Raw genomic sequence first — 27,026 nt, forward strand, 5'->3', positions numbered from 1 at the left:
ATACTCGGAGGCTCTAATAAAAAACTTACCAAAACAACAGAGGCTCCCAAAGCAGACATCCAAAAATCCACCACCTCAAAACAAAACGCATGCAACACATACTTCAATAAATCAGTGTGTTAACCAATCACAGCCCTTAAGGCCAAACACCATGCCTGATACACTAGTAATAGGTGACTCTGTAGTCAGACACACTGATGCCCTGCTTACCAGGCTGAACAAGGAGACGGTGACTGTGAGCTGCCTATCGGGAGCTAGGATCCGCCACATAACACACGCACTCAGGTCACTCCAAAGCAAGTAGAAATATGACTCCGTCATTGTCCATGCTGGCGTGAATGACCTGAGATGTACCTCCCTGGACTACATGAAAAGAGACCTAGAGGAGTTCTCTGATTATGTAGCCCAGGCTGGTATGACCCTGACCCTGAGCAGCATCTTGCCCTCACCAAGAATGATGCCACAATACAAAGACAAGATGATCAGCTTTAGTAATTGGCCAAGTACTGGTGTCATTCTAAGGGGATCCAATGTCTGTCTGCCTGGGATGACATGTTGGACAAGCCACGCTGCTTCACAAGGGATGGCTTACACATGTCACCACTGGGCTTCTGGATATTGGCTAAGGCTCTTGCCACCCCCATAGTGCCTTTTTAAGCAAGGCTCAAAAGACAAACTCACCTCCTTAGAAAACAAAAATGGAAAAAACTAAGGGTAATGCTGCTCAACGCCAGAAGTCTAAATCTCAAGATGCAGGCACTCGATGCACTCCTCAGTATGGAGAACATTGACGTCTGTGCAGTAACTGAAACCTGGTTCAAGGCTCCTGAGAACACCCCAGCACTACCAGGCTATACCTCGTATCATGCTTTTCGGCCCCAAAACCCGGGCCGAACCACAAAGGAGGGGGAGTGTCCATATTCATCAAGGACACCCACACCTCCAGGTTAGTAGCAACACATGAAGCATCAGAGACCATACAAGTGCAACTAACCATAGGCAAAACTGCTATACAACTGGTAGCATGTTACAGACCACCCTCCCAATCTCAGGAACCCCACTCAGCCTTCCTGAAGACATTGGAGGATATGAATGTATCACAAAATACCATCATACTGGGAGACTTCAACTACCCAAACATAGATTGGGTACATTATTCTAGCCCTAACACCCTAGCCCAAAGGTTCCTGGAATTCATAAATTCAAATGCACTGGAACAACTAGTTACCTCTCCCACTAGGGGAGATAATATACTAGACCTGATCATCACAAACATGGGGAAAAATGCTCCACACCGGAGGTATACCCCTCACTAGTGAGATCTGACCACAAACTAATCACCCTGGATATACATATCCCACCTCCACCCCCAGCACAAAAGACCACAGTGAAAAACTTCTCAAAAGCAGACTTCACTCTTCTTAAGACTGAGATGGTATCCTTTAAGCGATACCACATCCCACAATGCCGAATCCTTCACAAATGCATTCTATGGACATCTCCAAGAATGCATGGATCATGCTATCCCAAATAAATCCAAGTCCCTCTCCACCAAAGGCAAGCGTCCTGTCTGGTGGACCTCAGCCATTAACAAATTGTATAACAAAAGAAGGAAGCTACTGCACGTCAGAGCAAAATCCCATAAAGGGAAGACATCTCTGATCAACATTAGCAGAAAACTACGTTCTCTCATAAAAACATCCAAGGCCAACTTTGAGAGAAAAATCTCTAAGGACACTAAAGATAACCACAAAGCCTTCTTCAGCTATGTTAGAAACCTGGGCGGAAACCCTCAGATATGCTCAGAGTTAGTTCACAACAACAAAAAATACACTGAACCTACAGATATTGCCAACATTCCGGCTGACAGGTTCAGTGCAAATTTCTCCCCTCCCTCACCCCCAAAAGAAGAAATAGTTATCCCAGCGGAATGTAATCTCCCTGTCATCTCAGATGTCCAAGTGAAAACCGCCCTCAACAAAGCTAATAACACAGCATCAATGGGACCTGACGGTATCCGGGGTTGCATGCTACGTGAACTCCAAGAGGAGCTAAACCCGCACATACTACAGGATATGTACCTGAACACTGGCATACACCAACAGTGGTCCCACTCCACAAAGGGGGTACCTCTACAGACCCTGGGAACTACCACCCCATAAGCTTAACCAGCCTGGTCTGCAAAGCTATGGTAAGAATCATTATGGAACTCATAAACAGAGACATAGGGGACCTACAGACACTTGACCCCACCCAGTTCGGCTTTGTAAAGGGCAGATCCTGCCTTTTGAACCTGGTTGACTTTTTCAAAATAGTCACTAGAGCCATTGATTGGGCAAAGCAGTCCATACAGCCTACCTGGACTTGGCTAAGGCCTTCGACACAATACCCCACTCAGGCATCATAGATAAGCTCAACAGCTTAAACGTAAACCCTTATGTCACTAGATGGGTTGCAAACTGGCTAAAGGACAGAACCCATAAAGTTGAAATCACTGGAGCAATGTCAGACTCAAAGCCAGTCACAAGTGGTGTCCCACATGGATCTGTCCTGGGACCCCTCTTGTTCGGCATTTATTTCTCAGATGTTAAAGCAAACATGGGAGGGTTGTGGCTGACAGAGTTCGCAGATGACTGCAAACTAGGCACCATAGTCGATACACCAGCGGACACATACATCCTACAAAAAGGCCTCACAGAAAAGGACAACTGGTGCCAGAGTCACGGCCTTAAACTAAATGCCAAAAAATGTATAGTCATCCCCTTTGGGAAAAACAAAGTACCCACAAATTATCACATAGACAGCAACCCACTGAGTATGGAAAAGTAATCAGAGACCTAGGGACCCAAGTCGACAGCGACCTCTCATTTGACACCCACGTTGCCAAAGTGGTTAGAAAAACATTCTACCTTGCACACCTCATCATGAAGGGATTCACATCCAGATCCAAGGATGTCATTGTACCCCTATACTCCTCCCTCATCAGACCCATGATTGAGTACAATGCCCCATTTGGTATGTACCTCACCCGGCATTTGCAACAGCTGGAAAGACCACAAAAGTACCTCACCAAGAGGATCAAGGGTCTCCAACATATGTCTTATTCTGCCAGACTAAAGAAACTTCAGCTCTATTCAGTAGCATACCGCCTGCTCAGAGGTGATCTCTGCCTGATGTACAAGGCCATGTCCAATCAGGATCTGATGGACATGCTCCACCTCAAAAAATCCAAATCCATCAGGACCACGAGCTAAAGACTTAAACCTCGGCACAAGTATGAATAGGACATGCTGGAGGGATAGATTCATAACCCAGAGGCTTCCCATGCTTTGGAACAAGATCCCAGTTCATGTTAGGCAGAGCCCCTCACTGACTCTCTTCAAGAGAAATCTTGTTGAGTGGATGGGAGATCGTAAGTTTACCCCAGGGGTCACATCTGTGTCACTGCTAGACAGGGGCACAGTAAACTAATTCTGTTATATAAGGGGACCTTCATTGTGTCACTACTAGACAGAGGCACAGTATTCTAAATTTATTCTGTACATTTTTGTACCATTTCATGGGGTGGCAAAAGCCACATCACTATGGCTAGGCTTACAAATGCCCCAGGGCAGATAGCCTAGTACTAAACTATGAAACTATGAATTCTGTCCACACTGTCCTTAGTATTGGAAGTGCTTTCCAAGCTGTCCTGATCTCCCTTTCTCTCAATGAAATAGGCCCCTTCCCCTCCATGGAAATATGCAGGCAGTCTGGAATAAAGGAAATGATAAACCTCTCATCCTAAAAAGGAGCTGCAAGTCTTTTTATAAAATAATTGCCTAGCTACAATGTCTTGCAATAGTCCTTTCCCATGAAACATGTTTGAATCTTCTTCCTTTTCAGCACTATGGCATGTGGCCCCACCCTCTCTGGTATTTCAGTCAACCTCAATGCTTAGATACGCAGACCTGACCTAACAGCTCTTTCTTGGCTCTTTAACCTTCTGGATCAAGAACCAGAGCCAAGCATATACTCAGGCTCAAGCCAAGCACGAGCCAGCGTTGACTTGACCACCTCTACACAGAAGTAGCTCAAAGTCCCGAAATCATTTTATATTGAATAAAGAGGATTTTTTGAGTTGCATTTCCCTTGCTGCTTGTCCTTCCTAGCCAAATAAATTAATTTCCCATCACTGGTGTCACGGGCCACTGATTGGGGCAATAATTAAGACAGTTGTAACTTTTGATTCTTTTGTATGTAGCACTAACATTCTTGTGCACACTCAGCATAGCACGGGGGACAGGACATGCAGTGGGCTGTGTACAAAGGACATCCCCTCACTTCTGCAAAGGGCATTCCTTTTAAGCAGCCCCTCCTCAAGGGATGGGAGGTAATTTTGCTGGTCTCTATCAGGGAAATCACATATTCTCCAAGTGTGTGCAACCCTCTCCACCTCTTGGGAGAGGCAAGTGGGCCACAATCCTTTAGTCCCACCCCCCCCCCCCCATGTCTGGCTGCTTCAGTAGCAGGGCTGCTACTCAGACTGAGCTGGCCTGGGTTACAGTGACATGTGCCTCCCAGTGTTCCATGGAGCTAGGGCTGAAAAGAGTTTTTTTGATATTGTGTACTATGATAAATGTGTGTACACGCGCGCGCACACACACACACACACACACACACACACAAGCGCGCGCACACACGCACACTGTATGTGTAAAGTGCTTAGTTAAAACACTGTTTACTTATTACGTTGTTTAGGAGCATTTATAGAGAAAACTATGCTTCCTTTAGAAATTTTATAGAAAGAAAGATGTACCTTAGTGAGATAAAGGACAGATGAGCCAGATGTTTAAAAAGTCCACATGCAAAGGCACCACCCTTGCATGCAAAAAGTCCAGTTATGAATCTATACATGCGGGGCAGTTGTTCCTCTTTCATGTTTTACATAGATCATAGCTGTGGCAAGCACAGTATCTGAGTAAAAAGACATTTTAAACCATGGAGTAAAAAATGACATTTTTGATATCTAGTATAACTCTCAGTTACATGCTGTAGTTTGTTAATAAACTTGCTGTGAATTACTTTCATTCTTAGCAGTGCTGGTCAGAGATCTGAAATAACTTAGTGTGGTAGCTGTAAATGAATTTTAATATTCTCCTTAGACTGGTATGTATTAAAAGCAAATTATAGGTTCGTACTAGGCTAACTGCTCTTATGGGCTATTTTAAGCCTAGCCAGTTACCCGATGTGAGAATCAAACTCCACACCTTTTGTCTGTAATGCAATCACCTTAACCATTATGCCAACCTCCCACCAAATTAGTCAAAGAGAGCTGAGTAAAATTAATTTGTTATTGCAATGTCTGTCTGATACAAGCAAAGTGAGCTTATTTATTAAACATGCAGTTTCATAACATCAATAACAGGAATGTAGTAAACATATTAAAGTAGAGTAACTCATGGGAAAAGCATACTGATTTTAATTAATTTTTTTTTCCTTTTAGCCTGAAAACATCATGCTTCTGGACAAGGATGTCCCAAAACCTCAACTTAAAGTTATTGATTTTGGTCTAGCTCATAAAATTGAAGATGGCGTGTGCTTCAAAAGCTTGTCTGGAACCCCTCAGTACATAGGTATGGACAAGTGTCATGAAGTCTTATAATGCATTAAGCACAGGTAGAGAGATCTACGTATGTAACAACATTGTTTTTTATATGATGCCAGAAGGAAAACAACCTCAGTGATGTTTTGGAGTATAGTTTTGTAAAGTAGCTGCACCAAACCTAAGACATTGTTTGATGAATTTTGGGAAAAGATGAAAATGAAAGTCTGTAATAAAATAATAATACTCTTTCCAGTGAAGCATGTAACAAAGTCGTAGAAGGACTATACAGAGCTGTATAGGAATAGTACAGTTATTTTTCTATAGTTCTGAATCATGCCTATGAAGCAAAATATGTTCTCAAGCATTCAAACATAGGTTAGCAAATTTTTTTTTTCTTCAGGACTTTCATATATTTACTAAAATTCTCTCTCACTCTCTCTCTCTCTCTCTCTCTCTTTTCAGCACTGAGGCATGTTACAACAGGAAGCTTTACTTCCAACTTTTGAAGTGCCAAGGAACAGTGACCTTGGAATTAGAGAGAGCTTGATTTTAAACTCGGTGTTTCTAACATAGTCAAACAATCCACTTGTGCTATACTGACAAGGTCAGAAAAAAAGGCCAAACATGAGGTGTTTGGCTTTTTTGTCCTGAATCACTGAATGTACCCATAGAGGCTTAAAAAGTAAAAAAGTAGTGGGCATTCAGAAGCCATGTAGCTGAAACACAGCTATGTCCTCAATGGGTCACTTGCATATATCCCATGGGCCTCTACTACAAGAGGTTTAAAAACATTGCACAGTGAAGACTATAGCTTGACTGGGTCTTTCTTGCAGTGTGTTTACTAAATGGTCTGTGTGACTTTTTTACCATTTGGTTTCAAGTAAGGGTGATGGGGTTTGAGTATTCATTACTTCAGTAAGCAATTTTACCTATTTATCTGAAAATCTTATCTATAATTACCCAAGATATTAACTCTTGCAATTATTTGCTAATTTGACATGTTTTAAATATAGTTATATACCTGTTGTATTTTTTCACTGCTACTTTTTTTTTCTTTTTCCTCACTGTGTATGAGCATGTCTTCAGACATTTTGTATATATTATTTTACTCTATTACCAGTAAGTTTTAGGCTAAGGTTATGTGTATCTATTCTGTTTTAAAAAGGGGCTAATTATTCTCAGCCCAGTGGCTAATCTTGATAAACAAATGTCAAATAAAATAAGTAAAATAAAAATAAATAAATAAACAAATAAATAAATAAGTATTTTCCAGTGCTGTGCTTGACATGAATTGGGAGTCTGTACCACAGGTGTGGTAACCTCTGGGTGACAGCTTGTCCCACCAGCAGATTCTATTAATGTCACATACCAGATTAAGGTCTTTAGAGTGAGTAACCTGTGAGCCATTGGACTTGCAGATCTGCAGCATTTCCAGTAAAGCAGAGTCAGAGATTGCTTTATACGCAAGGCAGAGATCATGTTTGAGTAGTTTATATGAAACAGAGTAAAGTGACAGTGATTTGTGACAGTGAGAGCGCCCCTTTGGCCCTCTTCAAAAGAAACCTTGATGATTGGATGAGAGATAGGTAATTCACCCCGGGGATCACATCAGTCGCCCTGCTAGACAGGGGTCCAGAGAAGTAAATACTGTGGGAAGAAATAGCTAGGGAATTGTTATGGATAGACTTGTATAGGTCCTAGGGCCGATAGCCTAGTACCAACATATGAACCTATAAACCTATTTTAGCTGATCCACACAGGACACAAGCTGAATATCTTGAATTCTCCTTGTGAGGAACTTTTGTGGTCTCTCCAATTGCTGCAGGTGCCTGGAAAGTTACATACCAAAAGGGCCATTGTACTCAATTATTGGACTGATGAGAGAGGAGTACAGGGAGGTTATAACTTCTTTTTCTCTGGAGGCAATGCCCTTACTTATGATATGAACAATATAGAATGCCCTTCTTACCACTGTGGAGATGTGGTGATCAAAGGTAAGGTTGCTGTCAACCTGCGTGCTCAGGTCTCTCACCACTGAGTGCATGCATAGGGTGTTTCTATTTATGTGGTAGTTAGTAGGAACATTGCTCTTACCAAAAGGGATGAGAATACATTTTTTTACATTGAGTTTAAGGCAGTGACTTTGGCACCAATCATTTGTTTGTGTAAGACTGTCTTATAGGATGTTGACATTCTTTGGGGATTCTATGACTGCTCCCAGTTTGAAGTCATCAGCAAACTTTGTCAGCCACAGACCTTTAGTTTTTGCTTGTACTTCGGAGAAATAGATTCCGAACAGCAGTGGTTCCAGGACTGATCCCTGTGGAACATGACTAGTTACGGGGTCTGCTGTTGGAGATGGATTCCCCTACTTTGACTGTATAGATTCTATCGGTGAGCCATTTTGTTACCTACCTAATGATATAAAGGTTGATACCTAGCTGGATGAGTTTGTCAATAATGCCTGAGTATGAAATAGTGTCAAAGCCTTGGCCAAGTCCAGGTAGGCTGTATGCACAGTTTTCCCCTTATCCAGGGCTCTGGTGACTGTCTCGAAGATGTCCAGCAGGTTTAACAGGCATGATCTCCCTTTGACGAATGCAAACTGAGTAGGGTCCAGTGTTTGGAGATTACCTATATCTTTGTTGATATGGTCCATGATGATTCGCTCCATAGCCTTGCAGATAAGGCTAGTCAGGCTAATAGATCTATAATTCTTGGGGTCAGTGGAAGCACCACCCTTGTGCATGGGGGTAATGGTGGCTATTTTCCATTCACCTTGGATGAAGCCGGTGCTTAGACTGTGATTGAAAAGAGTACCCAGTGGTGTTGCTAATTCTTGTTGGAGCACATGGAGGACACAGCCAAGGATGTTATCAGGTCCCATAGAGACTGTGTTTTTGGCCTTAACAAAGGCATTTATGACCTGCTCTCTAGAGGTACAAGGTGGGGGGCAGGTGGAAGGAATGTCATGGAGCTTGTGTGGTGGCGACAGGGGAGTGAAGTTTTCACAGCTTGCAGGTTTGCTATGCACACGGGCTCAGTGTATTTGGTATCATTAACTACTAGTTTGGCGCAAATCTGGATCCTATTCTTTAGGCTACAGATGCAACTAAAGAATGCCCTATGGTTGTCTTTAGTTGAGGATGCTAATTTGGATTTGTAGTTTGCTTTGGAGGACTTCACAAGAAGTCTTATTCACTTTTTTAAGCTGAGGAGGGAGTGTTTCCAGTTTAGGGCACATTTCCTCTTATTTTTGGACAACAATTTCTTCCTCTTATTGTAAAGCCTGTTAATGGCAGTTATCCACCAGGCAGGTTTGCTCTTCCTTGAAGAGCTTGTTTTGATTCTATCAGGAACAGCCACTTCAGTGCAGCTATACAGGTGTTTGTAAAAAGGATTGGTGTAGGACTCGGCATAGTTTCCAGTTACTTCTGAGGGGGAAGGTTCAGAAAAATTATTTATACCATCCCGTAGAAGGATATAATCTGCGTTAAAGAAGTTTTTTTAGTTTAGTTGCTGCCTGGGGGTCTGGTGTGATAGTTACTTCGAATGAGACTGATTTATGGTCAGATATGACAATGGAAGACCTCACACTGGGGGTACTACAGAGGTCCCCCATATTGGTAAGCACCAGATCCAAGATTTTAGTGCGCCTAGTTCATGTGGCTATCAGCTGGTCCAGGGCATTGGAGTTAATAAAGTCAAGAAATGGATGGGTAATTAAAATCACCGAGAACCATGATGTTTGGATATAGCTTGATAGATTCCAGTAGATCCAAGTAGACAGTACCTGCCCCCCCCATGAGGGCACAGGGTGGCCTCTCCAGAACAAAAATAAGTTTTACAAGCTCCAAAGGTCACAAACTGTACTAGATTCAGCAAAAACCTAAGCCTAGTCTATGTTAATGTTTTTCAAGTCCACAAACAAGTAAAATGAACAAAACAAGCAGATGAACAGTAATTACAGTTGTAAGAGGAATTCAATTAGCAGACAATCTAAACAAATGCAGTAAAATACAGCTGCACAGTTTAAACAAATGGATATGCAGCAAATATTGTTTTAGTTAATCAGAAAGTAGAGAAAGGTGAAAATAAACATGATGTTCTTCATGTTTCACTGTTGCAGTCATTACATTTGGGTTATCCTGCTGGCAGGTTGCCCTCAGTCGGCCTGAATTCCAAAGTCTTGGGTCCTGCATCGGTTGCTGTCGCCTCTTCCCTGACGTCAGATCGTCAGGAGTATAAAAGATGCAGCCGACGCCATTTTATTTAGTCTTTCTTGCCACGCGGTGCCCGAAGCAGAAGCAGTTTGCAAGTGCCGTTCGGCCAACTCTGAGATTTTCATGTTCGAGTTTCAGATCCGAAGTCTTCATTAAAAGCTAAGTACCCCATTGGGGAAACGTTTTTCTTGTTCCAGACCGATGTCAGAAAAAGTTAATTGTATTTCTTGTGGGAAGGAAATACCTCATAAGGACTTTCATTCTTACTGTATTCCTTGCCTAGGCCCTGACCACGACGTTGCTAGTTGTCGGTTTTGTGCTAGATTTAACCAACGCACTATTAAGCGTCAGTACGAATTTGCATTAAGCTACTTTGGGCGAAGATTTAATTATACTATGTCGTCGGATAGCCGTCCGACTACTGGAGTTCACAAAAAAACGAAAAGAAAAAGACAGACAACCGAGGTCAAAACCGATGATGAAGCTTCTCCTAAGCAAGTCACTGGCTCACCGGTCCTCAGTGAGGTGCTTTTGCAGCCCCTGACACCTGCTACTTTAGAGTCACAGGCCGCTACCGACTCCCACGTGGAGTCGGCCAGGCCGCTGGAAACTCAAGGTATTGGAGCCTCGGAGATTATTCCCTCAGATGGATCCGGAGCCGCTGAGCAGGCATCGGCTTCTGAGGGTGTATTCAAACCTAAACAGTTATATATTAAACCGACTAAAATGACAAAGGTTAAAACACCTTTAAAGGCAAAGAAACAAGTCCATCAGCCACAAGGACAGTCCTCCATGCCCAAAAAACAGATGCTCAAAATGGCCGAAGTCTTAATTACCTTGATAAGAGGTTCCCATCCCCTCCTGATAAAAGGCCTAGGCAAGAGACAGACTATGAATCTTCAGATCAGGTTTCCATTTCTTCTGATTCCTCTTCTGATCAGGAATATTATCTTCCCCTCATGAGGATTCTGATGCTGATGAATCAATTCCTTCAGCTTCTCCTCCTGTGGATTACTCTTTTGGGGAAACCTTGCATACCATGAGGGAGCACTTCCACTGGGAGAGCCACGATTTTTCAGAATCTAAGAAAAGGCTCAGAGACTTCCTTTTACTACCTCAGCACAGGCCTCTAGCTATTCCACCTGTGTTAGACATTGTAGATGATGTATTCTTGGAGTCTAGTCTGACCCCTGACTCTTTAACTCCAGCTCCTGTTAAGCTGGATAGATACTACAGGGTCCCTGACTCTCATAAATTCCTTTTCAAAAACTGTATTGCAGGCCCAGAAACTATTTCTCAGGGTCCGAAAGGCTTCTACTGCAAAAAACCCTACCCCCTCTGACAGGGATTCTAGGGCACTGGATAGATGGGGAAAAAAGATTTACACATCTGCTACTTTGGCTATAAGGGCCTTAAATTGCCAGTTTCATATGCTCAAATATCAGCAATATATCATGACACTGCTTAAACAGAAAATGATGGCAAATTCTGAATGTGCAGAAAACAAAGAAATGCAGGATTTATTGCATGCAGCTGAACAAGTTGGAAAGCATACTTTGCAATGTGGGTTTGATTCTCTGGAGGCCTCCTGCAGGGCCACTGTTACGGGTTCTGTCATTAGGAGGCATGCTTGGTTAAAGGAACAAAATCTACTTGACCATGTTAAAGCAAAATTATTAGATGCTCCTTTACAACATGATACATTGTTTGGTGTTAAGGCAGAAGAGGTGTTAAAGAAAATGGAGGACAAAGCTAAATCTATGCAAATGGTCAAGGATTTCTTACAGGTACAGCCACCTAGATTTAGCAGACACTGGCCTACATAGAATTGGTTCTTTCCAGTCTCAGACAGACCTTTAAAGGGGCAGATTGAGATGCCCTAGAGGCAGATCACAGCCGCAAGGTTCCTAGAGGTCTAAGCAGTGGAGTGCTTCTACCTCTAAAGGTGGAGAAGACAAATCACAACCTTACAGGAAACAGTCCCAATGACTTCCCCCTGCCTGCACCAAGCACTTATCTTCTGACAGTACCCTTAGGGGGAAAACTAGCACTTTTTTTTTCAAAATTGGCACATTATAACCCAGGACAAATGGGTTCTAGACGTAGTGTCACAAGGCTACAAGTTTAATTTCCATACCCTGCCAAGGGCAAACGGTTGGCTAGACCTGCCAAAAAATCAATGGGTAGAGTCTCAAAAACAAGTCACAGCTCTCATGGACATGAGGGCTATTCAACAAGTGCCACAGCAAGAGCAGGGACAAGGATTTTACTCAAGACTGTTCTTGGTACCCAGAAAGGACAAAGCATGGAGACCAATACTGGACTTATCTATTCTAAACACTTTCCTGGATATACCAAAATTCAAGATGTTGACCTTACAGCAGCTTCTGCCCATGCTGGGCAGCAAGGCTTGGCTCGTGTCTTTAGACCTAAAAGAGGCATACCTGCATGTCCCAATCAGACAATCATGCAGAAGATACCTCAGGTTCAAGGCTGGCTCAAAGCATTACCAATTCTCTGCACTGCCCTTTGGCTTATCTACTGCACCCAGGGTCTTCACAAAGTGCCTGGCAACAGTAATTGCTTACTGCAGACAGAGGAATATAAATATATCCTTACTTGGATGACTGCCTCATACAAGCAGAGAACAAGGACATTCTACTACAACATCTACTACAACATCTGACTTTTGTGATAAGACTTTTAACATGCCTAGGGTACACAGTCAACAAAAAGAAATCAAAACTAGTACCCTCTCAAGAGATAACATTCCTGGGTGCAAGCTTAAATACAACTGCCCAGATGGCTTATCTCACTCCAGACAAACAAAGGCAACTGACTACCTATTTCAAGGAAATGGCAACAAAGGCCCAGTTATCTGCAAGAAAAATTCTGCAGGCTTTGGGCTTCATGGCATCCTGCATTTTACTAATTCCATATGCAAGACTGCATATGAGGAAAATTCAATGGTACCTAAATAGTGTCTGGACACAACATTGCCACAGTCTGGAAACAATGATTACTCTAATTCCCTGCCTGCAACAGGAATTTCGATGGTGGGCAAAGGCTTGTCACCAGAACAAAGGACAGCCATTCCTCACTACCCCCAGCCAGGCAGAGCCTAACGGCGGATGCATCAGATTATGTGTGGGGGGCACACATGGCAGGAAGAGGCATTCAGGGCACCTGGTCCACAAACCAAAAGCATCTACATATCAATCAAAAAAAGATGCTAGCTGTTCAAAATGCCCTGACAGCCTTCAAGGACCTACTTCATCCGGGACAACTACTGATAAAGACAGATAACACCACGGTCATGTGGTACATAAACAAGCAGGGGGGCACTCATTATTATCCCCTGTGCAGACTAGCCATGGCTTTACGGGACACAGCATTTACTTACCAAGTTCATCTGCAGGCACAATTCCTGCCAGGAAAGGAAAATACTCTGGCAGATGAACTAAGCAGAAACCTCATGGATCCCCATGAGTGGAAACTGGATCTACAAGTCTTCAGCATGATAATAAGGAAATGGGGATGGCCGGACATAGATCTATTTACCTCACCTCAAAACAATCAACTAAAAAGATTCTGCACAAGGACTTATCACAGACAAGCTTTGCTGGGAAATGGAAGAGTTTTTCCGCTTGGAACCAAGCTCAAGGAACTGATACAGCTGTCCCAAATATTCCTCAGATTTTGCAATATTTAACTGATATGCTGGACAAAGACCTATCTTTTTCATCAATTAAAATCCATGCCATTTTGGATCATTTTAATACAGAGCCACCACTCTTTTCTCATCCTTTATTAAGGCAGTACCTCAGAGGAGCCAAAATCTTAAGACCTCCAAGGAGAATGCCAATTCCTGCATGGGACCTTAATTATGTCTTGGAAAAACTCACCTTACCTCCTTTTGAGCCAGCTGCTACTGCGGACATAAAGTTCATATCTTGGAAAACAGCTCAGCTCCTAGCAATAACTTCTGCAAGACGAGTTTCAGAGCTGCAGGCTTTCATGGCTGTGGAACCCTTTATCATTTTCTATCCAGACAGGGTCTCTCTGAGAACAAACCCTACATTTATGCCTAAGGTGGTATCCAGTGTAGCCCTTAACCAAACAATTAATTTGCCAACTTTTTATCCAAATCCACAGAACAAGGGGGAGAAAATTCTGCATTTTTTGGATGTACACAGACAACTTAGATTCTACTTGGACAAAACTAAAGTTTTCAGAAAGACAGAGCAATTACTAGTGGCATATGCCACAGCATCACAAGGAAAGGCTATCTCCAAGCAGACTGTTTCAAAGTGGATAGCTCACTGCATTAATTTCTGCTACTCACAGCATGGGAAAGCAGTGCCTAAGGGCATTAGGCCACATTCAACCAGAGCTGCAGCCACTTCTGCAGCCTTTCTCAGGGGAGTACCAACCAAAGACATTTTGGAGGCTGCTACTTGGAGTTCAGTGCATACCTTTACAAAACATTACAATCTGCCTCTTTACTCTAAATCCAGGGCAGGCTTTGCCACTGCAGTTCTGCAGGGCCTCATAGCCGCTCCTAATGCTGTTTAGCTCCAGCCCCCCAACCATAGCTTTGGGACTCAACCCAAATGTAATGACTGCAACAGTGAAACACAAAGAACATAGTACAGTTGTGTACACTTACCATAAATGTAGATGTTCGAGTGTATTCACTGTTGCAGTCCAGGTTACCCACCCGCCATCCCCCTTATTTTTGCTGGAACTTATCTTTACTTCTATAATCTGTGCAACCTAGGTGGTGTATTTGCTTATAGATGAAGGTAAAGCTTATTTTGTTGCATGTATGCTTTATTTAAATAATTTTAGCCTACCCTTTTGGGGGCACCTGACATCTGGGGCAAGAAAAACGAAATAAAATGGCGTCAGCTGCATCGTTTATACCCCTGACGACCTGACGTCAGGGAAGAGGTGACAGCAACTGACACTGGACCCAAGACTCCCATCAGGTATTTGGAAAACAGTAGAGCAAGTGCAGAAGGCCTAACTCACTGCAGCTTTGAGCAAACAAGCACAAACATGGATAAGTGTGCTTGTATATTTCATTTTATAAACTGCATTAGTTTAAGTGCTTGTGGCTGTGGTTTATATATTAACTAAAGTGTAGGTGTATTAAATTGGTATAACATCAACCGGTTCCTGCCTTTTGCAATTTTATTGTTTTAGTCATGGTTATCAGTGCCTCCACCCCTCTCCCTCCTCACAGCTGCCTGCCTGAATTCATAATGAAATTTAAGTACTATTGCTATTTTACATTATTACTAAAAACACAAAGTACAGAATTGCACTTAAAATTAAACTAAGGTAGAGTAACTACACAAGTGTAGCTATACCCAAGCTTATAGTCAGATACGTGGACTTTGATAACTTATGAAGTAGATCTCTAATGATGACTTATGTGAATCAGTAAAACTGCAAGGTTACACTCACCAACACTCCTGTGCTTCCAAATAGTTAAAGAAAAAATATGAAATGCAGGCGTGGTGGCACAGTATCAATCAACAGCAGTCTGTATAACACACAAATACACTAATACGCGTGTCGCCAGATAGAGTTACCAGTTAGTCAGTATCACCGTAAAAAGCAAAAGTATACCAAGTACTGTATCAGGCTTCCGTGGAACAATGGCTTGAAAACTCTTCAGCACCTCATAACAAAGAAAGCAAGTAAATGCAATGCAGGCTTGTTATATGAGTCAGTGCATACAAAAATAAGCTATCTGCTTGTAGATGGAGTCAACAGTTAATTCAAATAAAGTACCTGATTCAAGAGCAAAACTTCAGAGGAACAATAGCTTGGAAATCTTCAATGACAAACCAAGCGTTCAACAGAGTATATCCAAGGTAGTTTATTCATATAAAAATCGACAGCGCTTTCAACTAGGTCTTCATCAGGCCGTTAAACAATTTAGACTGACAAAGCACTCATATTTATAACAAAACATCACAGTAGCAACGATGTCATTTCCTGTTAAAATTTTAAACTGACAGAGCATCACAGTAATGGAAATGCCATTTCCTGTTACTACTAATTCAAAGTCTAAAAGCATTTTAAATAGAAAATATATAAAAAGGTATATATATAAAAGATATGTAGTGATAGTTGCACGCAAAGCTGACTGTATGTAGTTCCAAAGCAAAACACTGTCATTGTACAAAAACATATAATTGCATACACAATAAAATAAAATTACTGCTAAGAAATGTATCTAATTTATTAAAATTATTGTTAGTGAAAGCACTTATGCATTAGAAATCCATTCAAGATGCCACAATAAATAAAAAACTACTAATATTTGTATCATGGTGTAAACTCTCATGAAGTCAGAAATTTACCATCAAACATTATCACTAAAATATATATATGAAAAGCATATATATATATTGATTTATACATCTAGTAGGAAATATCTAATATGTTAAAAATATTATTATTAAGAACAATTCAACCCACCACAGTAGATGGAACCGAACTAACATTGATGTCATGATGTAAAAGTCTCAAGAAGTCAGAAATTTACCACCAAAAAGTGTCACTGAATTATATATAAAAATGTGTAAAATGATCCACATATCTATGAGGTCATTGCCTACACTAAGTACATATATATAAAGATATATATATATAAAAATATATATGTAAAAGGCCTCATAAACACTGACACTATATACACTAATGATACATCCACACAATGTGCAATAATATAGGTTAAAAATACCATAAATTGTTGTGACATGACATCATTATATAGTAATATAATGTTACCATAGATAACCTGCTACATAATAGGATGGCAGTACATAGCAATCCAAATATTCACAAATAGCTGTGTCATTTATAAATTGTGAGTGATGAAAAATACTCACTATTTTTGTATTTATATTTTATTTAAGTTTCCTGGCTTTAAGTATGGGTTTAATAGAGACCCTATCATTAATGCCAGGGCTGCGATCAGCTCTAAACCTAATAATCCATTTGGCTTCCATTTGTTCAGTAAGATTACTCAAGTCCCCTCTCCTTATCCCTGGTTTGTTCACATAGATAACTTGGAATAGAAACTTATGTTCTGTTGATGTGTTATTTACATGTTTAGAGAGGGCATTGGATGTGCAGGATATCCTAATCTTATATATATGTTCTCTAATCCTCTCTTTAAACTTACGGTCAGTCTTGCCCACATAAAATGCTGGGCAAGATTGACATGTACATGTTTAGAGTTGCATGTTGCTGACATGGTGAATGTAAAAGCTGCCCTGTGACAGGATGTGTAAAAGTATTACATTCTTTCACATATTTACATTGGTTACATTTCTGACACTTTCTAGTAGCCCCATCTAGACTATCTGACATTATATTTCCAACTCTATTCGGACCACAGAGCATCCTATGCAGATTCAATTTGTTTCTATAAGAAAACTTGGGGCCTCATCTATTATACTAGAAATCATAGGGTCTGTTAGTAGGACATCCCAATGTTTCCTGTAAATATCCTTGATATTATTGATGTCTTGTGTATAATGTAGAGGATTCTGATATTATTACTAGCTTGTACTGTTCCTGAGATAGCTGACTCATCACTTTGTTTACCAAAATAGGGCTGAGCTCTACCCTCTCTAAGCCTATCTATTCCAGAGAAATTCTCCTCAATCTCTTCATTCGTAGCATCTACTGGTAAACTTAGTTCTAAGTCCTTCCATCTCTAAGGAACCCAACATCATCAGAATTAAGCCTCGATGCCCGCATGGCTTGGCTCTTTAAAATATTTTTGAAAATATGTTTAGGATGCATACTACTACGATGTAGCAAACTATTTCTGTAGCACTCCTTCCTGTATACTCCAGTATTCAAATTACCATCAGGTAATTTCTCTATGTATACATCCAAATACGGAATAATGTCTCTAGATTTCACCATGGAGAAATTCAAGTAGTCAGTCTCATTATTCATCCTCCTATATAAATCATTCAATTCTTCTTCATTTCCTTCCATATTAGAAAGAGGTCATCTACAAACCGGGTATAACATCCCATCTTGTTCTGAAATTCAGCCATCCAAAGAGTGAAGTATCTTCCCAGTCAGCCATAATTAAGTTGGCTGTTCGCACAAGATGTGCCCATGGCTACGCCATCTTTTGTATGTATATCATGCCATCAAAGGTAAAGATGTTATTTGTGAGAACTATCTCCATTAGTTCACATAAGACACCAATCCTGCTCGTAGAGAGGACCCCGTCCCCTGTCAATCTTCTTTTTAGCCTAATTAATCCGTCTTTGTTTGGTATTACTGTGAACAGGGATTGTACATCAAAAGTTACTAGAATGCTTTCTTGCCCATCATTCACTACAGTTGTCTGTTCATATAATTTAATAAGGAATTGTTTGGTATCTTTTAATATATGTTCGTATTTGTCCACTATAGGTCTTAGTATTGATTCCAGATATAGGGATATAGGTTCAGTTATCCACCCTTTCCCAGCCACTATAGGCCTCATTGGTGGTTTAGTTCCATCCTTATGTATTTTTGGAATTCCTTGTATAATTGGAATAGTGGGGTATTCAACAAGTAAATATCTAAATAACTCTTCATTAATTCTCTCTTCATCTAGCATCTTGCTCAACCTAGATGCTACCTCAGTTATTATTCTATCTACTCTATTGGTATTAATCCTTTCATAGAATTTATTATCACTGAGCATCAACAGCATCTGGTCTTTATAGAATTCCATATCCATGACCACTACCGGGCCTCCTTTGTCTGCTGGTCGGATCATAATGTTTTTATCATTTTTAAGTGACCTAAGTGCTGTCCTTTGTCTTGGTCTTAAATTACCAGACCATCTCTTCTTACCATTTCTAATCTCATTCTCGTACAACTCCTGTTCAACCAATTGTGAGTATTCCTTTAAGTTCACAGTCATACTGGCTCTGAGATAATATGTTTAAAGTGCAGGGTGTGGACACAGCCCCCTAACTGGGAGTCAGCACAAAATCTCAGTGGACAGTTGGAATGTGGTGGTAAGCCTAGCTAGTGGAAAAGTGTAGACAGGCAGTCATTAGACAGTCAGTTCTTCCTTAGAACTCACGTAAACAGGCAGTAGTTTGGCAGTCTGTTCTTCTCTGGAATTCAAAGTAGCTGTCTATTTTTTGCCTGATTGCTCTGAAACGTGTAGTATGTAGTACAAGGTGGGAAGAGGAGGAAGTGTTCTGGATTCTGCAGGATTTGTGTGGCTTCTAACATATTCAGCATTCAAAAAAACTTGGAATGGGAATTGAGTTTGCCTCTTCACACCAACTGGAGGAGCTCCACAAAAGCAGTATCTAAGTGTAGTGAGGAAACTATGTGCATTATATAAGTGAAGCGAGGAAACCATGCACAATGTGCCACAGTAGAGAAGACTGCAGTGCACAAATCTGCCAGCCATCCCACAGTGTTTATGCATGTGTCTGCACAGAAGGGAGGTGCAAAGAATAACATTGTGTACCTGTAAGGATGCAGTACATGGTCAGCACACACTGTAGAAAAAAGCATGCATAAATGGCAGATTCTGATATAGGGATCTTCTACCAGGGTAACACTTTGTCTGCCTAGTAAGGATAGTCAGGAAAACATCTGTAACCTTTAAGCAATCCTCTTCATTCAGATTGCAATAATTAGTAAAAAGTTCTCCTGCACAAGTGGAATTAATATATCAGATGTATATTAAAATAGCTGTTGCAGTGGATTGAGTGGATATGCAAACAATGTTTTCCATTCCATGGCTCACTAACTGCTGTGTTGAACTATAAGACATGCTTCTAAGACAATAGGTTCATTTTTACACCTTATTCATTATTACTGAATACAGATCACTGTTGCATCTTATTAGTTTCTGTTACTTTTCTGTAGGTCATTTAGACCTTAGGGGTGCTGTCTGTGCTAATACATCATCTTGCCCTGCAGCTAGTGAGCTTCTGTCCTAAATATAATAGTAGTAGACAGTCACTGTGGTAGTAATGCATGAAACTGTGGCGCATAAACAATCTGCACTATTGCATTGTTAATGCAGTATCATTGTTTCAGTCATCAGTAGTGCTGGACTTGTTTTTGCCCCTTATGTCCACATGTCCGCATGTTTCTTTCTTGTCAGGGGAATGAGAGTCAGGCTACTTCATGAGTTGTGTTTATTCTAAGACAAACTCAAAGAAGCAGAGTTAAGTGTGTAGTACCTTCAGCCAGACTGATAAGCAATGATTGTTAATTTTTTAATCTGTTTTTAAGTTCCATTTTAACACTCTTTTAGCTAAGTTCTTTAAGCCTTTATTAGTAATTCAGTAAACAGGTGCACTACATTTTGACAGTTAAGCAGTCTAATGGTTGGTATTAAACCCTAGTTTCTTTCTTGTGAGGTGAGTAGGAGTCAGGCTAGTTCAGGACATGTGTTTGGTTTAAGGAAGTTCCAAGACATTCAGCCACTGAGCTAAGTGTCTACAAATTTTCCCACCTCATTCTTGTGCATTTAAACTTAGTGTATCTCTTGTCATCTGCTCCTGATGTTAATATGACCACCTGATTCTCTCCCTCCTTCTCCTCTTTTTTTGTCTGTTATTAAGAACATAAGTATCATTTTGTGAAATGTCTGTATACCTCTCAAACTGCAGACATTGAAAACAGGAACATTGAGTTGAAAATCAGGACATCTAATTAGCATACATTCTGTTTCCAGTAGGAATGAGGGATACTACAAAGAAGCACGTGTTTGAAAAACAGATTAACAGAAATGATGGAAAAAAGTATAAGCACATTATCAGAGACAATGTGTAAAATCTGCAGACTTTAACAAACTCTAGTACAAAATTCACCCACAGAAGGTCTTTTTTTTGCTACACAAAAAGGGAGTTATATATTGGTCATGTAGTGTGGTTTTGTATGTAGTAGATAGCTTGAAAACTCATATGTGATAAGGGGGATTCAGAAAATGAAGACTGAAATAGGGGCATACCTCTCAAAATAGGGACATCCTAAATTAAACCTGAAAATTGGAACGTTCCTCCAAACTAGGGACAGTCGAGAGGTCAAATATCTATCTCCCTTTAATCTAATTAAATGCATTTACCCTCCCATTATAATCCACTGAGCCATAATTCATTGTGCCCACAAAGGTAGTCCTTGTTGCTGTTTTTAACTTGGTGGCTCTTGAGTTGCCTGCTCTTACTATAAATTTGTCTTTGGTAGCTTTTCCTGGTCTCAGCTTATCTGATCACATTAATGAGCTCTAGAGGATAAAACTGGGAAGTTCCTTTAACTGCAAAAGCGTTATATACCCGCTATCTTATATTGCCATACCTGCTTAGTGCTACGTTATTTTACTCACCTTAACATCTAAGCCCTGGACAAGAAGGAAGGTCAGCCTGCTAGTTTCATCTCCATTGCCAGCCTTTTAGTACTAGGTTTCCTAAGACAATGTACTAACTGCCTTATGCTCACAGATAATGAACTAAAGCTTAAAACTAATGACTTAATTTGTGAGAGGTGTAAATATCTAATTAATTTTGAGGCTTCCCTCTCTGTTGTATACATTCTCTGTGAGTGTCATACACCTCCAACTTAATCTTTCTCTAATTGCACAAAAATGTATTATGCTGAGGCTGTACAACAATCACTTCCAGAGCTTCCTAGAAATAATAAGATTGTCTCATTAAAAGTAAGGCTACTCATTTGTGTCATGTCTACCTCCCATAATGAATTACTCTGATCAAAAACATCCCAAATCTATCACTTTGAACCACAGCAGCAATAGAAATGTTTTAGTGATAGGTGACACTACTGTAAAATACTGACTCATCATTCAAAAGGATGGACAAGGAGAAGGTTACAGTGAGCTGTCTTTGATGCATCAGAATGTTTGACATTGCAAGGGCCATAAGAACCCCATCTCCTGACACATATGAGTATGAATGGTAGTGGTACATGTGTGGGTGAATGACCTGAGATATAAAACCATGAGGGATATGCCCAGGGGACGTGTCAGAACTTTCCATGCATGTTACAAATGCAGATAAGACACTAGTCCTGAGTAGAATCCTTTCTACACCTCAGATGATGCCTAGATATAAAGAACAATAGCTGGTGTCATTATGGGAGGTCTGGTATGTGTAAGCATGGGATGATATGCTTGACAGTCCAGCTTGCTCTGCCATGGATGACCTGCACCTTCTATTTTAATGCTTTAACTAATTGGCTAAAGCCTTTGCTGCCCCATTGCCTTTTTCTAGGCAGAGTCCAGCTGATGGACATTCCAATGTAACTAACATATCAGTCACAAAATTGGATTATATTAAGGTGGCTCTGCTCAATGCCAGAAATCTATAAATAATAAATTGTCTGATTTTGAAGCACTCCTGCATTTGGAACACATCCATGTCTACATAGTTACTTGGTATAAATGTAAAGGCATCATTTTCTTTCCACCATGGTTTTGTGCTTTTTATTCCTTCAGTCCTATTGGCAACTGTAGCAGAGTTTCATATTTGTCAAGGAACATATTGCCTCCAGGTAGATCCCTAAAGACTCACAAAATGAACTCAATGAAGTACACATCAATCTAGATAGGAATAATTATCAACTTGTTAATTATCAGCTTGTTACAGAACACTTTCTCTGTCCCCTGATGACAGTGTAAGATTTTTTTAGTGTTCTAAATGATCTTTAGTGTTTTAATGATCCACTTGTTAGAAAAAAAACTCCCTTATTTTGGGTGACTTTAATCTTTAGTGAACTGGAACACCTATACCTCCAATGTATGATATGGTCCAAAGTTCCTAGACTTAATAAGCAGAAATTTCCTTGAGCAGCTGGTAAATAAACCTACTAGAGATCACATCTTTCTTTACCTGATCTTACAAATACGACCACCTCTTGCACAACTCTTCTGGTATATCCTTCCCCAGTGAAGTCTTAGCATAAACTTCTGACTTCCTCCTTTTATTTATTTATGTATTTGTTTTTTATAAAACACCTTTATTGAATTATCACTTGTGACACAGTCAAATTTACATTTATGTAAAAGTAATCAAATTGTATTAACAAGTTAAAGTTTACAAACATTATACTTCACACATATTGGTATATGTCATATAACCTAAGCAACATTACATAAAGTATTCAATTCCTGCCCTTTTTTTAAACAAGAAACATCTTTATTAAACCATCACTTATGACATAGGTAATTATACATTTATATAAATGAAAACAAACCACACAGACACAATCCTAGTTGCAAGCATTTTACATCATAAACGATACTGACACACTCACATTATCAAACCCATCTGAATGTAAAAACTACAAACATACCTAGCTCAACATAATCTGAAAAGAAGTTTCAAAATGCACTTATGATTGCACCTCTCCTGACCTTAATACAGCAGCAAGCTTCACTAAACAATTCTACACCCACTTAGAAAAATGCTTAGAGCTAAGAGTGTCTACCAGGATAAATGAAAAAGATGCCAGCTTTATAACTTCAAGAAACTAAGTCCAGCTCTAAGTACAGTGTCTCAGAAGTTTGTTTTAATAGAATATTAACAATATGAACTTCTGCCCTCAGGGCAACACGATTTGGTGTAACTTTTTCTGCTGTGTTAACCATGCTCATCCAGCGAAAGCCAGTTCTCAGCATGCCTAAATGTTCTTTCATTGATAGGATAGTTATAAACTTTTCTGTTGTATTAGTCATTTCCCTTCAGCTTGAAAGTCTGTGTACATTCGACTGTTTAGGATATTTCAACAAGCCTCAATTGTTAATGCCATTTGTTACAAAACATTCAGAAGTATTTATATATTTTTTGTTCCACACACGCAAATTCTGTTAAGACAATGCATCACATGTTATTCTAAAAATATATCATACTGTTATTATGATTGCAAAATGTCTGTTACTATGTAGGAAAGCAACAATACTTTTTGTTTTACAAAATGTCATGCAAGCACATTCTGTTTAGCTAATCATTTAGAAATAGTGTCATACAAGCACATTCTTTTTATTTTGCCCTACATTTGCAGGCTCAGTATTTTTATGCTAGTCATAAAAAAATCACACTGTTATTATGAGAAACAACAGTTTTACCAATAAGTTAAGATAGAAAAGCAGTTTTTACCAAATCACATACATGCAATTTCTATGAGGGAAAAACAGAGTTACTCTGTATAATTCTATCATCAATCATCAATATATCATCATATCCATATTTATTTCATTTACTTCCTTTATATTTTCAAATAAATTTTCTTTACACAATTTTAACACAATTTTGCCACCTTATGCATTATATGAAAACATGTTCTGTAGTTTCTTCTTTACCAGATACACATAACCTCTTTCACTGTTTTTATATGGCATATTTCCCTTTAATGGTGATTTATTATTCACTAATGTCTATAAAAAATCTTGATATTCCACTTGCTAATTATAAAATGCTTTTCATACTTTTATAAATTTAACTTTTTCATTTGCTTGCTCAGCTCACGGATTAACATAATTGTGTTGTACGATGATATTTTTATACCACATTTACTCTCATTTTCTATTTTATCAGTTTTTATTTTCCATAAAGTAATTTTTCTTGATAACATCTAATAACTTCATTTAATCATGCTTTTCCTCTTTTGAAAATTTTTAACATATCCCAATACTACTTACAGTTTTACTTTAGTAAACTACATTTAAACATTATTGTATATAACATAAAACTTTTTTCATCCAGACTTTGTTTCTTGTAATCAGTATAATATCATCTGCATAAGTAAACATGTCTGGAATTTTTATCCATTCATTACTAATATAAGTATCACCACCTCACATACAAGTTTACATCTCTGACTAATACATTCATAACTAATGCAAATAATATACTATTCATAGGACATTCCTGATGTATTCCATTCTTTATAAATTTGTTTCTTTGCTTAACCATCCATTCACTAAAATTCTTACGTAATTTTTATTATATGCAGAAAAACATACATTCTTAATTTTCTTACTAATGTTATACTCATATAATTGTCTACAAAAAATCATGTTGTACTGCATCAAAAGCTTTATTTAAATCTCCTATCATGATCTTGGTCTCATCACTCCTGTTTATAATATCATCCACAATTTCCCTTACTATGAATAATAATAATGCCTGACATCCTTTTCCCTTTAAACTGCATATGCTATCTTCCATAATACGTTTCATTTTACTTTTCCATTCTCTTCAGAATTATTTTCATAAAAATATTATAATCTGTAGTGTTCAATACTACAGGTCTCCAATTTTCAATTTTATTTTTTATCTTTATGTTCTGTACAAATTTAAGTATACCACTGCATAAATCTTTATGTAGAAAACTTTCATTTAACCACTCAATCATAACATTTAAGAAGTACCTTTTCTGCCAATCTGTAAAATTCTTTTAAAATTGGTATCCTATTCCATTTGATCCTGAAACTGTCTGTAAATTAACGTGTCTGTGTACCTTATCCCATCACTATAAGGAAATCTCATTTTTCAATTCCTTTTTTTTTTCTTGTTCTGTCAATTTTTTTTTAACATGGCATTTTTTTCTGTACTTTCTATCTTGAAACATGTTTTACATAATTTATTATGATATTCATAATTTGTTCCGGATATCTTCTTACCTCTCCTCTGTTATCTTTCATTTCTCTCACTATACTAGTATTCTCTACAGCTGTGCTACTCAAATAAACTGATAACTTTTCCTTTTTACCTTGTAAGTAATATATTTGCTTAAGTAATGACTTTAATTTTCCCTTGATTCTTTTCATAAATTCTCCTTTCTATCACATAATACTGTCTGTCCTTTCTTCCATATCCTTTAAAGCATCCATACACATTGTTTTACAATTAAATTTTTCCTGCTTTTCTTACATCTGCCTGCCAGTCTAAAAAACATTGTTTTTATTTTTCTTACAAAGCTAACCACCACCAAAAACAGTTTTTGTAGCACATTCCAGTGAAAATGTGATCTGTCCATAAATTCAAACTTATTTTTTTCATTTCATCCCATAATTTTGCATTTATTCTTTTTATTTCTTTTCCAAATCTGATATACTCCTTATTTTCTTGTATTTCTATCAATGTGGCTGAGTGATCTGAAAAGCCTGTTAGAAGTGTCTCTTGCCCTTAACTGTATTAATCATTGTGGTATAATAAAATAATCTATTTGATCTTATATATATCGCAACTATATGTCCACAAATTATCATTCCAAATATTTGAATTACCACATTTTATAACTTCAACAATTTTATTAACATTATTTCCTCCCTTCTTCTTTTTTCCTCTCAAATCACAATTAAAATCTCATGTAAATATTATATTCATGTTAATTACTACAAAATTCAAAATTTTATGAAATAAAATTTCCCTTTCTTTACTTGTAACACAGGCATACAATACTGTAATTCAATAAATATGATTATACCATCTGAGGTCTACAGTGGTTGATATTCCCATCATCACCAATGTTACAGTCAATATTTTCACTGACTTTCTGCAAAGTATAACTATACTTAAACATAATTCCTTTTCTGGGTTCCATATTGTATCTCCTCCCCAAAGTTTCCTTGTTTGTAGTCTCTCTTCTGTGTCAACAATCTTACATCTTCCAATGTTATTATGTCAACATCACACTTACTACACCAATTTAGGATGGTTGTTATTCTACTGCTTTTTTTCTGATATTATTTATACTTACTGAAAGCACTCTAAAGTTGTCATTATATCTATGTTGTAGCTTACCAGAAATTGTGTAAATGTGAAGTATTTATCTTATTTGCATTATCCATTCCTTTCTTTTTCTCTTTTACACTTATCCTTTAAACTTTCTTCTTCTGTCTCTTACTTGTTTGCCAATAGAACTCTTTTTACCTTTTACTATTGTCCAACTTATATATTCCTCATCACTTATTTCAGAACTTTCTTCTATGTTATCTTCTGTTTCATTTTTCTCTTTATCCTTATCTTTATTTTTACACTGATTATGCATCCTTACTTCATGTTTATCTTTTATTGGGACCTTTTCTTCACGTCATTTACTGTCACTTTTATTTTTTTCTTCTTTATCATTTTACTCTACATTATAATCCATTCATAGATGCCCAATTTTGTTACGTTTATAATATTTCAGTT

General features: G+C 38.8%; 1 protein-coding gene across 1 annotated transcript in view; it reads left to right on the forward strand.

The window, feature by feature from the left end:
* The window catches only part of LOC122808771 (death-associated protein kinase 2-like), a 1,232,522-nt gene that overhangs the window by 886,479 nt on the left and 319,017 nt on the right, over positions 1-27,026 (forward strand). The window contains exon 5 of the mRNA XM_044079801.1: positions 5,486-5,615. Within this exon, the coding sequence (XP_043935736.1) occupies positions 5,486-5,615 (130 nt within the window). The remainder of the gene's footprint in view (positions 1-5,485; positions 5,616-27,026) is intronic.

This window comes from Protopterus annectens, chromosome 8.part0 (assembly GCF_019279795.1).
Source record: "Protopterus annectens isolate FY-2018-M chromosome 8.part0, PAN1.0, whole genome shotgun sequence".
In the NCBI taxonomy this organism is placed as follows: Eukaryota; Metazoa; Chordata; order Ceratodontiformes; family Protopteridae; genus Protopterus; species Protopterus annectens.